Source organism: Somniosus microcephalus, chromosome 14 (genome assembly GCF_052327205.1).
Source record: "Somniosus microcephalus isolate GS21.2 chromosome 14, FLI_Smic_1.0, whole genome shotgun sequence".
In the NCBI taxonomy this organism is placed as follows: Eukaryota; Metazoa; Chordata; class Chondrichthyes; order Squaliformes; family Somniosidae; genus Somniosus; species Somniosus microcephalus.
Genome location: NC_141000.1, coordinates 104,885,756 through 104,900,684, shown reverse-complemented (window position 1 = coordinate 104,900,684; position 14,929 = coordinate 104,885,756). Strand labels below are relative to the sequence as shown.

The window sequence follows — 14,929 nt, the reverse complement described above, 5'->3', positions numbered from 1 at the left end:
GGGCTGTAGAGAGGGCTTTAAATTAATTAGTTGGGGGGGGGGGGGGGGGGAGGAGGAAAGGTTTCAAGAGAGCGAAAAATAAAAATGTCAGCGGAAAAGGCAATAGAGCAAGGTAGCAGTGGGGGAATTAAAAACCAGAGCGTGTCAGGAAGGGACAGAGTGTATAAAGATAAAAGGTAGAGTAGTAAAGGGGGTAAAAGCAGGAATAAATTGTCACAAAACATATTTAAAAGTTCTTTATCTGAATGCACGCAGCATTTGTAACAAAATAGATGAGTTGACGGTACAAATAACTACACATGAGTATGATCTGGTGGCCATTACAGAAACATGGCTGCAAGGTGACCATGACTGGGAACTAAACATCCAGGGGTATTTGACAATTAGGAAGGACAGACAGGAAGGAAAGGGAGGTGGGGTTGCTATGTTAATCAAGGATGGAATCACTGCAATAGTGAGAAATGATATTGGGTCAAAGGATCAGGATAGTGAAACAGTTTGGGTGGAGATAAGAAATAATAAGGGGAAAAAGTCACTAGTGGGCGTAGTCTATAGGCCTCCTAACAGTTGCAACTCTGTTGGTCGGAGTACAAATCAGGGAATAGTTGGGGCTTGTAATAAGGGAACAGCTATAATCATGGGGGATTTTAACTTTCATATTGACTGGACAAATCAAATTGGGCAGGGCAGCCTTGAGGAAGAGTTCATAGAGTGCATTAGGGACAGGTTCCTTGAGCAGTATGTAACTGAACCAACCAGGGGGCAGGCAATCTTAGATCTGGTCCTGTGTAATGAGACAGGATTAATAAAAAATGTCCTAGTAACGGATCCCCTTGGAATGAGTGACCATTACATGGTTGAATTCCAAATTCAGTTGGAGGGTGAGAGAGTTGGATCTGAAACCAGCGTACGAAGCTTAAATAAAGGAGACTATGAAGGTATGAGAACAGAGTTGACTAAAGTGGACTGGGAAAATAGATTAAAGTGTAAGACGGTACATGAGCAGTGGTGTACATTCAAGGAGATATTTCACAACTTTCAAGAAAAATATATTCCAGTGAGGAAAAAGGGGCGTAAAAGAAAAAAGACAGCCATCCGTGGCTAAGTAAGGTAATAAAAGGATAGTATCCGACTGAAAACAAGGGCATATAAAGTAGCCAAATCTAGTGGGAGAATAGAAGATTGGGAAGCATTTAAAAGCCAGCAAAGAATAACTAAAAGATTAATTAAGAAAGGGAAGATAGATTATGAAAGTAAACTAGCAAAAAATATAAAAACAGATAGCAAGAGTTTCTACAGTTATATAAAAAGAAAAAGGGTGGCTAAAGTGAACGTTGGTCCCTTAGAGGACGAGACCGGGAAATTAGTGGTGGGGAACATGGAGATGGCAAAGACGCTGAACAAATATTTTGTATCAGTCTTTACAGTAGAGGACACTAAAAATATCCCAACACTGGACAAACGGGGGGCTATGGGGGGGGGGGAAAGAGAGGGGAGGAGCTAATCACGATTAAAATCACTAAGGAGGTGGTACTCGGTAAGATAATGGGACTAAAGGCGGATAAATCCCCTGGACCTGATGGCTTACATCCTAGGGTCTTCAGAGAAGTAGCAGTAGGGATTGTGGATGCATTGTTGGTAATTTTCCAAAACTCCCTGGATTCAGGAAAGGTCCCGGCAGATTGGAAAACTGCTAATGTAACGTCCTTATTTAAAAAGGGAGGTAGACAAAAGGCTGGAAACTATAGACCAGTTATCCTAACATCTGTGGTTGGTAAAATGTTGGAGTCCATTATTAAGGAAGCAGTAACAGAACATTTGGATAAGCATAATTTAATCGGACAGAGTCAGCATGGTTTTACGAAGGGGAAGTCATGTTTGACAAATTTGCTCGAATTCTTTGAGGACGTAACAAACAGGGTGGATAAAGGGGAACCAGTGGATGTGGTGTATTTGGACTTCCAAAAGGCATTTGACAAGGTGCCACACAAAAGATTACTGCACAAGATAAAAAAATCACAGGATTAGGGGCAATATACTGGCATGGGTAGAAGATTGGCTATCTAACAGAAAACAGAGAGTTGGGATAAATGGTTCATTCTCGGGTTGGCAATCAGTGACTAGTGGTGTTCCGCAGGGGTCAGTGCTGGGACCCCAACTCTTTACAATCTATATTAACGATTTGGAGGAAGGGACCGAGTGCAACGTATCCAAGTTTGCCAACGATACAAAGGTGGGAAGGAAAGCAGTGAGTGAGGAGGACATGAAAAACCTGCAAAAGGACATAGACAGGCTAAGTGAGTGGGCAAAAATTTGGCAGATGGAATATAATGTTGGAAAGTGTGAGGTTATGCACTTTGGCAGAAAAAAAATCAAACAGCAAGTTATTATTTAAATGGAGAGAAACTGCAAAGTGCTACAGTACAAAGGGATCTGGGGGTCCTGGTGCATGAAACACAGAAGGTTAGTATGCAGGTACAGCAGGTGATCAGGAAGGCCAATGGAATCTTGGCTTTTATTGCAAGGGGGATGGAGTATAAAAGCAGGGAAGTCTTGCTGCAGTTATACAGGGTACTGGTGAGGCCACACTTGAAATACTGCGTACAGTTTTGGTTTCCATATGTAAGAAAAGATATACTTGCTCTCGAGGCAGTTCAGAGAAGGTTCACTCGGTTGATTCCGGAGATGAGGGGGTTGACGTATGAGGAAAGGTTGAGTAGATTGGGACTCTACTCATTGGAATTCAGAAGAATGAGAGGCGATCTAATCGAAACATAAAAGATTGAGAGGGGGCTTGATCGGGTGGATGCGGTGAGGATGTTTCCACTGGTGAGACTAGAACTAGGGGGCATAATTTTAGAATAAGGGGCTGCCCTTTCAAAACTGAGATGAGGAGAAACTTCTTCACTCAGAGGGTAGTAAATCTATGGAATTTGCTACCTCAGAGCTGTGGAAGCTGCGACATTAAATAAATTTAAAACGGAGATAGACAGTTTCCTAGCTGATAAGGGAATAAGGGGTTACGGGGAGCGGGCAGGGAAGTGGACGTGAGTCTAAGTTCAGATCAGCCATGATCCTATTGAATGGCGGAGCAGGCCCGATGGGTCGTATGGCCTACTCCTGCTTCTTATGTTATGTTCTAATCGAGACCTGTGCTGATCCAGCATTAGCTCTGCACCATTCAATACCAGTTGATCTGCTTCAGCAGCAAGATATAAGCCAACAGCTCAAGGACAAGAATGTTTGATAAACATTAGCAGCATTAAAGCAGAGCGCTTCAATCCTATTGCTCACTGACCCTCCAGTACTGTCAAGTGGTGGGAAGCCTGCTGGTATTTGCAAATGAATGCCTACATGCACAAAAAAAAAGGTACTCAGAACAAGTGCTCTCACAAAAGATATCACAAAATCATCGCCAACAGCACGTACTTTAACCAACATTGATATTATCCAGCACTGAAAAAGAGGTTAAATTCAATACAGACCCTCAATACTGACAAACCACTTCAGGTCAATTTCTGAACAGTTGATTGTGGACTCTCCCTGACCTTCAGGGGAAAGACAACTGCGGCTGGACACATTCTAAAACAGTGCCGTCACTAGGTTTATTTAGTGTATTGGCTTTAAAAAAATAGCTGAAAGCCAACAGGCTTTGATGTCGAGTTGTATGCTTCTTACGCAATACTCTTAATTCGCCATTTCATATTGCTCCCACTGCCAGCAACAGATCTGTAACCACCAGTATTCATCCCTCACAGCCAAAGCAGGACTTCAGTCCAATGTCTACAGTTGCCAAGGATTCTTCCTTACAAAAAACTCTTTCCTGAACAACACTCAGAATGAAAAGAAGGGTAAATGCTATCAGACCAAGTTCAATTTAATCCTATGACCTTTGGGCTACTTCAAAGCCAACAGGCCACTTGCTTGTCTATGAAGACTACATGCTCAAAAGTGTTCAGTTTTGAGAACAGTGTTCAAACTGATCTCTTCAGACCCAGACTGGATTCCCACTCATACACGATGTCATTTCAAAGTCAAACAATTTACAGAAACCAATTAAGTACCCTCTGTACAATAGCAAAATACCGTGGATGCTGGAAATCTGAAATAACAGAAAATGCTGGAAACACTCAGCAGGCCAGGCAGCGTCTGTGGAGAGAGAAACAGAGTTAGCGTTTCAGATCCGTGACCCTTCGTCAGAACCGTTCGAACGAAGGGTCACAAACTTGAAACGTTAACTCTGTTTCTCTCTCCACGGATGCTGCCTGGCCTGCTGAGTGTTTCCAGCATTTTCTGTTGTTATTTAAATACCCCCTGTCCCTGACTGCTTGTATAATGCCAAAGATAAAACAAAACTGTGCCACAGGCAGTGCTACACCAGGTATATCCACATCTCTTACAAGGTCTTCTAATCTTGGAATATCTTCCATACATCAGAGCTGGAACTTGGCCCCATGCAACCAGCAACAAAAGCGGTCTTCTATTTTCCCCTCACGATTCTTTTGGGGAACATTAGCCTCATTTTACCCTTAAAGACAACCTGGCAATTGGAAAGCCAAGTCTTTACATCATTACACCTGGGACATCCCATTGTTGAAGGCTGAGGCAACAAAATGATCAAGTATCCATTAACTCTTAAGGCATGATGATCCGGTAGTTCTTAGGCCACAGATTTCGACAAATGCCAGATTGACCACTCCCAGTATTCTTGTCCCATCTTTCAGATAACATTTTTGCAACCTCATAGATGCTGTCCTGTACATTATAGGTCTATATATTAAATATCTGCAAAAAATGAGAAAAAAACACATACACAAATTGCACAGCTAAGCTTTACAGGCTTGGTATGAATCAAATGTCTTGAATCTAATGTATAAAATTCAATTAAAAAGTACCTTTCAATTAATATTGTGTGTGGGCTATATAAAATCTAGCCTTTTATGGTTACAAAGTGAAGAATTAGAGAACACTTAACATGGCAACTCGCCCCCTTCTAACAGAGGCTGCTCAGACACTTGGTATGCTAGGCCTTACATCCTTCCTATGTGAACTTCAAGAAATCATCCAGTAAAGACCAAGGGCAGTTTATGTCACTAGACAGCCACATTTTAAACCGTCAACAAGGCTGCCTCGTGGAACACTGTACATTCCCAAATATCAGTACTGTATTTAAACCGCTCCAAAGCAGTTGAAGACACCAACAGGTCATTTTGTCCCAGAAAGGCTGCTTTCACCTCTAGAATGATGATAAAAGCAGCATCCTCTGCAATGTTATTTGTCGGAAGGTGTCCACAAATAAGACCTCCTTATACAGCCTTTGTTTAAATGCGTGTGCGCTCGAGTATGAGTGTTTATCAGCTTTCACTTGCTTTGTTTCAATGAAACATACAGGAAAACACCAGTCAACTGCCTTGTACAGAGCACTGATCCTGCAGGGTTAATGCTCATGTTGCAGAAGCTACCTTTTTTGTACATATTGTGTGGAATTGTATTTTATGACACAGGGACTCAAACATTGCTTATATTTATCGTTTTCAATTTGCTTTGTCTTGAAGATGAACCAAGCCCTCGAAGGTGGTGTCAAAGAATCACATGCTCCTCTCAATACGTACCAAAATTGTTGGCGAGGGGGCAGCAGAGGGGTCACCTCACAAAGCTCTCGCCCTTAATGACAATGGGATTCATTCTTGTGATATGTGGCCCATGCTTCAGGTTCATGGAATTCCTGAAGCGCATAATAACAAAACTCTCAAAACAAAAAGGAACATATTTTTTAACCACGAGAAAAGGTTCACTGAAAACAAACCCGAAAGCACTGTGGGTAATGTAACACTGCTGCATATTAGAGCACTAGTACTTAGTGCCATAGTGTGCGAAGAATGTGCGTTTAATCCTGACTCTTGGCTGCGCTGAGTGGAGGTTGGACTTTCTCCTTGCGGAGTGGGAAGGGGGAGAAAAACATCAGAAGGGGGGTCGTGACATCTGGATGGCACATCATCCCTCTTGACAGACTGCTGCAGGGGACATTGGCAGTGATGTGGCCTGTGAGCCACACATAAGGAATCAAGGCAGTAAAAATTACACAACAGGAGCAGGCCATTCAGTCCCTGGAGCCTGTTCCGCCATTCAATTAGATCATGGCTGATCTGTGTCTCAACCCCCACCTACCTGCCTTGGCTCCGTATCCCTCAATACCCTTACCTAACAAAAATCGATCAATCTCAGTTTTAAAATTTCCAACTGACCTAGCCTCAACAGCATTTTTTTTTGGGTCGTGGGGGGGAAAGAGAGGAAGGAAACGAGCGAGTTTGAGATTTCCACTACCCTTTGTGTGGAGAGGAAGAGGTGCTTCCCGACATCATCCCTGAACAGCCTAGCTCTAATTTTAAGGTTATGCCCCCATTGTTCTGGACCCCCCCCCCCCCCCGAGGAAATAGTTTTTCTCTATCTACACCATCTAATCCTTTAATCATCTTAAACATCTCAATTACATCACCTCTTACTCGTCTATATTCGAGGGAATACAAGCCCAGTCTATGCAACCTGTCCTCACAATTTAACCCTTTCAGCCCCAGTATCATTCTGGTGAATTGCCGTTGCATTAAATTAAATTAAAATAAAGAGGGAATAAAACTGTAGCGCTTCCAATAAAACAGGATTTCTCACTCAAACTTTGATTATTTGACCTATCCTCAACAGCTGGAAGGTTTAGAATCCACTGACAAATTTATAAAATCACCTTGTAGCTATCTTCCACTGTGATCTCAGCAGCCTGAAGGCGGCAGAATGTCTCTGTAGTGTCCCTAGTGTGACAGCACTCCTGCCTTCTTTCGCTCCCTGTGATACGTGATAGAATATTGGCACCTGCTTTGCTGCAGTGTTCTGCCTGTATAGCCAAGAATAGATTGGTACTACACACGATGCAAGCAAGAATTTTCTACAGGCAAGGACTTAGCCACTAGTTGCTTTCCTCTTTAAAGTGCGACTACTTTGAGAACTATATTAGAACTGTGGCGTCATGCAGCTTTAATGAAGGAGCCATACATAATGGATATTGCAGTATTTCACTAGGTCATTATATACAAATGCTACAAACAAGAGCCTGTAACATTTCCTGGTGTACAAAACATATGACAGAACTTTGCCCTGAAAGCCACTTCTCTTCTGTAAAGGTGCACTTTTCCTGTTTGAAGCAATCTGCCTCATTTATACTCAGGCCCACAATTCGGATGCCATTCGTCACATGAAAGAATTAACAAAGAAAAGCCTGTTTGATCTATAAATTTTTTTTTTTTTTTTTTTTAAATCGCAATTTTCACAAATATAGACCACACTCATGTGAGGTCCTGCCCCAAGGCTGGGCGGAGACTGCCAAACGCAAGCAGTTTTGTGGTATGGGTTACATTGAGACTGTCCCCCAGTTCACTTATGACTCCCTAGAAAAACCCCATTAACTGACACTGGCGAGATAGATACAGATGAGGACGAGATTAAGCCCAACTTCGCTCAGGAAGGACAGGCAGAATCACATTTCAAGTCCTCAGGATGTCCCAAAGTGCTTCACAACCAATGAAGTACTTTTGAAGTGTAGTTACTGTTGCAATGTAGGGAAATGCAACAGCCAATTTGCACATAGCAAGGTCCCACAAACAGCAAGGGATAAAGGACCAGATAATCGGTTTTTGATAATGTCGGTTGACGGATAAATGCTGGCCAGGATACCGGGAGACCTCCCCTACTCTTCTTTGAATAGTACCATGGTCTTATGTCCACCGGAGAGGGCAGACGGTGCCTCGGTTTAATGTCTCATCTGAAAGTGCAGTGCTCCCTCACTACTTCACTGAAATGCCTAGATTATGTGCTCCCGTCTCTGAAATGGGGCTTGTACCCACAGCTTTCTGATTCAGTGGCAAATGAGCTATCACTGAGTCAAAGCTGACACCTGAAGACCCTAAACAGACCATTCCTACCCTCATGGAACTCAACTGTTCCTTAAATGATTCCATAAATGCCCTCCATTCTTGGAGCAGAGTCCATTCCATGTGTTGATCGGTCTTGGTGTCAAGAACTTCTTGACATCAGTCCAAAATTTATCCTTTATCAATTTTGAACATGTCCCCTTTGTCTTGAGATTATGGTTTAGTTTAGAGTGCTGTTCCGAATCCACCTTTTAAAAAAAAAAAAAAAAAAAATACGGTTTACTAGCTCGTATCAGAACGACCAATTCTCCATGATTCCATGGCCGCAGAATCAGAAGCAAGTTGTACCTGGGCCTGTGAGTGTGTTTCTCCCGCGGTACAGTTGCCGTCTCTGCACCAGCTCCTGCTCTGTCTCTTCTCATCGGGGACTGGCAAGCTTGTGCTGTGCTATTCCCTAAACCTAATGCTTTAAAAAAAAAATCTTATCTAACTTTTTAATGACACAAGTGTGTGGAGACCACTTGAGAATATGTTACAGAATCTAAACGCTCTTGCCACATAATTTGGATGGCTTGCCGTAGAAATTGGCCTCGAGATGCTACTGAATTTTAAGGATCCTCCATACAGTCTCTACTCCTGATAATTTAAATTACTGGATAACTCTCAGTGCAAAAAAAAGTTTAAATTAAGCAATGCAAGTAATAAAGTGGGAATTTATTGCTAAAAGACTTTGAATCATCAGATAATTGGAAGCAGGCAATTTTGAAGTAACTGTCGGACTACATACGAGATAACCTCTCAATCTTCCTTCCCAGGAGTGAAAGCCAAGTCTCTCCAGTCTTTCCTCATAACACAGTCCTTCGATTCTAGGGATCAGTCTTCTGGCTTTTTTTGCTTCGGTAAGAACGTTCAGTGTTTTATTTGCTTTGTTGATTGCTGTTTCACAATGAGTGGCACTGTTGAGCATTGGGTCTAATAAAACCCCCTAGATCTCTTTCAACTTTATCCTGAGCTATTTCAACACTATTCATGAAGTACTTCTATTGTCCAAAAAGGATAATGGATTTTGGCTTTTATCTCAAAAGGTGTTGGAATACAAAAGTGAGGAAGTGGGTTAGGTTGATTGGCTATGATAAATTGACCCTTAGTGTTAGGGGGATTAAATAGGTGGGGTTACAGGGATAGGGTGGGATATGTGTCGGTGCAGGCTCGATGGGCCGAAATGGCCTCTATCTGCACTGTGGGGTTTCTGTGATTCTGTGAAGTGATGCTTCAGTTGTACAGAGCCTTAGTCAGACCCCATCTGGAGTACTGCATCCAGTGTTGGGGGCACTGACTTGGAGGCGCATATCCGCCAGATGATATCAGGGCTTAAAGGGTTAAATTATGAGGACAGGTTGCATAATGTCTTGTATTCCCTGGAGGTTAGATCTAATTGAGTTATTTAAAATGATAAAGGGATTTGATAGAGTAGATACAGAGAAACGTTTTCCTCTGGTGGGGCAATCCTGAACAAATGCCATTAATTTAAAATTAGAGCTGGGCCATTTAGGAGTGAAATCAGGAAGCACTTTTTTCCCCCACACAAAAAGGTAGTGGAAATCTGGAACTCCCCCCACTCCCAAAGGCTGTTAAGGCTCAGTCAATTAAAATGATCAAGATTGAGATCAATACCATTTTTGCTATGTAAGGGTATCAAGGGATATGGCGCAAGGGCAGGTAAATGCAGTTGAGCTTCAGATCAGCCATGATCTAATTGAATTGTGGCATAGGCACTGGGCTGAATGGATTACTGTTCCTATATTCATTTTCTTATGTGCAGTACTTTCCATTTCCATATTAAACCTCACCTGCGATTGATCTGCCCACTTACATATTTTGTCCAACTCATTTTGTAGTTCCCAAGCGGTCTTGTCAGATTCAACTGCCCCTCTTGATAGATCTGTGAATTGAGTTTCTGAATCCAGGTCATTAATACAAATTGGAAAGGGTTCGAACACTGATCCTCGTGGCATTCATTGAACAAGTAATGTGCTAATCTACCAATTTCTTATCCATTCCCAGCTTCTACCCTGAATCGCCACCACTTATGTTTATGTGGAACACGGTCATATTTATTTTTGGAGGTTAAGATAAAACAAGGTCATGGGGCTTTCCACTGTCCACTTGGAAAAAGTCAAGGGGGATTTAATCGGACAGGATCTTCCCTTTCTGAATCCATGCTGGCTGCTGTTTACTCCCAATAACCCTGGAGTAAATCTCACTCATTTGAGTGGAGTTGAAAAAAAAAAGACATTTTGATGAATCTTATTCCCAAAAGTAAAGCTCCACATACTTAAATTGTTACAATCTGTCTCCTTTGCTTATAGGTTTCCAATAGCAACAAACTTGACATGCGGAATGATCCTCAAAGCTTTTACACATACACAAGTGTGTTAACTCATGCAACATACCGCAGAACTGTTACTTGGACCAAGATAGTCACAAGCAAGATAACCCAGCTTGCTTCATGGGCCAGTTATTATGTGGAGCAGCTGCAGAGATAAAAATGTGAGGCAGGCAGGAGTGCAGTGACTGATCTGACAGGCATTGCGTATTTTCATAAGTGGAGTGAGACCATTGGGAGGAGGCAGTTGCATTGCATTGGCCGCAGTACAGTCAAAAGCAGTACAGAGCAAACTTTAAAATGGCTCATCAATAACCATTTTGATGATGGCAGAGAGCCCAATGTCCCATCGGCTTTTCACCATCATTAAAAATTAACTGGCACTTACGGCGGTGCTGAGCCGAGTTTTTTTTGCGCATGTCTGCTTGCACTTTTACACAGAACTTTACTTTGCTTGACAAGGAGAATGAAGTGAAATCACTGGTATAATGCACGCCTGCCAACTGTGCAGCCTTCTCATAGATACAAGTCTGAAACTGGTACTTGTGGTATAATGGCACTCAACTAAATTAAAAAACCCACTAAATCACAATTGATAAAAACAAATGTCAACTTATCCAGAAAATGTGGTAATAGCTTTTCTGTGGTTAGAAGATTATACACAGTTAAGTGAAAGAAGAGTTTTAGAAAATCACCTAATCCTTTCATTCCATTCAACCATATTCCTGGGGTGGCAGGACTGTCGTATGAGGAGAGATTGGGACAACTAGGCCTGTATTCACTAGAGTTTAGAAGAATGAGAGGGGATCTCATTGAAACGTATAAAATTCTGACAGGGCTAGACAGACTGGATGGAGGGAGGATGTTTCCCCTGGCTAGGGGTTCTAGAACAAGGAGTCAGTGTCTCAGGATACGGGGTAGGACATTTAGGACTGAGATGAGGAGAAATTTCTTCACTCAGAGGGTGATGAACCTGTGGAATTCTCTACCACAGAAGGCTGGGGAGGCCAAGTCACTGAATATATTTAAGAAGGAGATAGATAGATTTCTAGACACAAAAGGCATCAAGGGGTATGGGGAGAGAGCAGGATTATGGTATTGAGATAGAGGATCAGCCATGATCATATTGAATGGCGGAGCAGGCTCAAAGGGTCGAATGGCCTACTTCTGCTCCTATTTTTCTATGTTTCTATGTTTCTAAATTAATCAGCAGTGGTTATCAAATAGATTTCAATAAAGTGTAATGGTGAATTGGTAGAATTTGCACACTATGACCATTTGAAATGTAAAAAGCAATCCAGCAGCACGATTATAGAGTCTGCCATTCCAAATTTAGTTTGGAGAGAACATGAAGTACTGATAATTATAGGTCACTGGTGGCACTAGTAATGAAGAACGAGATGAACTAAGCTTATTGGGGTAATAGTAACACATATTGCCTTAAGCACAATTTTTCCTGCAATGTATTCAGAGAAAGCTCATTCTCGAAGAACAAAATGCACCTTCAGTACATATAAAGTGCTAGCCAGTGGGTTAGGAATCAGCAGTCAAACGTACAAAAGCTAAGATCATAGATGTAGGTATGTACTGACAACATTTCACATTAACAACTCACTTTGCTTTTACATTGCACAAAACCCACAACATAACCTGCAGGCAAACTGACCTTGTGCATTTTCAAGCCACTGACCAACATCCGTTAAACACAGAGACGTGAACTTTTCAGCTCCCACAGCTGATAATTTGGACTAGTAAAAAAAACCCACAAAAGCAGCAACAGAAACACATTTTCGCTTAAACGTTTTCAAGACCAATATAATATAGAAATGTGAACAAGATGTCTTAAAAGGACTTCCCATTTAACCTCAATTGGTCCACTGCATCAAGTTAATTTTGTTTCCTTTCCTTCCCACTTCAGAATTATCGCTAGCCTGAGTAAGTTGATCGATGTGACTACTAGGAGACCTGTTCAATAGTTTAAATGGTACCTGATGGCTATTTCCATAATCACAATCTAAGTCACTAAAGAATGGCAGATTAGGAGCATTATCCAAGACAGTCACTTGGACATTTACAATCTTTTCTGTAAAAGGATGGAGGGGAAAAAAACGATCAAAACATTATTGCTCAAAGACAAACCTATGTCCATTTTATGCACTATATACATGTTCTCAAAGTCACCAAAGTGAATTTTTTTTGCTGCAAGACCACATAACTTCATGAGGACGTTGTAACTAAAACGAGGACCTATTTCCCTCAGCAGAGAGGTCATCAACCAGGGGGGCATAGATTTAAAGTAATTGGTAGAAGGATTAGAGGGGAGTTGAGGACAAATATTTTCACCCAGAGGAGGAGGTCTGGAACTCACTGGCTGACAGGGTGGTCGAGGCAGAAACCCTCATCGCATTTAAAAAGTACTTGGTGGTACTTTGAGTGCATACTCCAAGAGCTGGAAAGTGGGATTAGGCTGGATAGCTTTCTTCAGCCGGTAGGGACACGGTGGGCCAAATGATTTAAAAAATTGGGGGGGGGGGGGGAATAACCGGGTTATTTTAAGCAGGGCACGGGTAGCAGCAAGTCACAACAGGTGTGAATGGAACTGCTGGAGGAGAGCAAGCTTTCTCCTGCCGGCCTGGTGCTGACACAGACTCAGCGGCCTAGTGTTTCTGCAGAGAGAGAGAGAGGAGGGGAGGGGGGACCACTTACTCGGTACAAGGCGTCCACGAACACCCGCTCGTCCACGTTACATGCGATGGTGGAGGTCGGCAGGTCATCGAGCTGGGACGCCAGGTGCATTGGCTGGGGGCGGCCGGGACCGCCACCCTTGGAGGCAGCCGCCGGCTCCGTCTCCATCTCCGGCTCGCCGTTTGCTCCGGAACAGTCGTCCTCTGGCGCGGCCGGAAACATCTCGTTTTCTCTCTCCATGTCGGCATTAACCAAGCTTCTCTTCTCGCTGTCCCCGCTATTCGCTACCGTCATTATTTTCCCAGCTTTTGTTTTTAAAAAAATCAATAATCTTGGTAATTTTTTTTTAAAATGATTAAACACACTCCCTCAGCCGCCCCCACCCATCCTGCGGGAGGCTGAATTCGCCGCCTGTGTCTGAAGGAAAGCGGCTCTTGATTTAGTTTCCTGTGTTGCCCGCTGCTCCTTCGTCGTGCGCCGATACTTTGTTGCCAGGACACCACGCAACAAGTTACTGCCCGGGACGTCAGCACTGGCAACACGATACAAATATGTTGCCGTTTTTAACCTGATAGCGGGCAGGTCAGCCAGGCAGCCCCTCACGACTTCCAATAAACATCAATTCGTGTCAGCCAGTGACCCAGTTGGTCGCACTCTGGGCCAGAAGGAGACTTGATCACAAAAATCTCGCCTGACATTCCCAGTGCAGCGCTGAGGGAGTACCGCACTGTCGGAGGTGCCCCTTTTTTCGGATCAGACGCTAAACCGAGGCCCCGCCTGCCTTCTCAGGTGAACGTAAAAGATCCCAATGCACTATTTGGAAGAGAAGCAGGGGAGTTATCAATATTTTTCCCTCAATTAACATCACTAAAACAGATTATCTGGTCATTATCACATTGCTGCTTGCGGGAGCTTGCTGTGCGCAAATTGGCTGCCGTGTTTCCCACATTACAACAGTGACTACACTTCAAAAAGTACTTCATTGGCTGTAAAGTGCTTTGAGACGTCCTGTGGTCATGAAAGGCGCTATATAAATGCAAGGCTTTCTCTCTTTAAATCTGACTTTTTTTTCTTCTGAAGAAACATTTTATTTCAAGAAGCCTAATAATATTAGAACAGATTATTAATTGAAACTGGCAGACGAAAGGTCATCAATCTGAAACCTTAACTGTGGCCAAGATTTTGCTCACCTTGGCGGGTCTCCAACCCACTGCCTAAACTGAATTTCCGTTGATAGGGCTTGTTAAGTCCGCCCAATGCGTTTCCCAGCCAATTAGAGGAAGCAGATCTGGTGATGTCATTCATGACATGTCATCAGCCAGTTTCCTTCAAGGGACCATGGCCAACTTTCTTCTGACATTTGTGCTGTTAGTGTTCTACAGCATTTAAGTGCTGCAAACACTGACAAGCACTGCACAGAGGTGCAGGGCTGCACCCAGGTTCTCCATTGACTCCCTCCATATGTTTTTGGAAGGAGTCAGTGCACGCAGGGAGGTCATCTTTACTTCCGATGGGTGGAAGAAACCTCCCCAGGAGATCAACGCAGCCTGGTTGCACATTGCACAGGAGGGCACAAGCAGGGATGTGGTCAGGAGGACCAGGCTGCAGTGGCGCAAACCTTTCAATGATCTCATTAGTACAGAGCCACACTCAACCTCATCCTGCTGTGCCTCTCATCACATCCCCATCACTCTGCCTTCCCTACCCTGCTCCTACACATCCTTACTCACACCAATTTACCTTGCACCTCCACCCACCCCCCTCTATCTATATTATCACTTCCCCATCTCACTAGCCAATCCTCACACTCGCTTTTTCCAATCAGATTAACAACACACAAGGGTAGGCACTTGGGTGTTTTATCTAATGTTTATGTAAAGTTTCTGTTAATGTGCTGTCAAACATTGAAATCTTTATTTTCAACACTTTCCAGTCTTGG

General features: G+C 43.1%; 1 protein-coding gene across 1 annotated transcript in view; it reads right to left on the bottom strand.

Annotated features, from left to right (window-relative positions):
- The window catches only part of LOC147107793 (calcipressin-1-like), an 80,717-nt gene extending 66,947 nt beyond the window's left edge, over positions 1-13,770 (bottom strand). The window contains exon 1 of the mRNA XM_086007104.1: positions 13,012-13,770. Within this exon, the coding sequence (XP_085863230.1) occupies positions 13,012-13,284 (273 nt within the window). The 5' untranslated portion in view covers positions 13,285-13,770. The remainder of the gene's footprint in view (positions 1-13,011) is intronic.
- Positions 13,771-14,929: the final 1,159 nt, after the last annotated feature.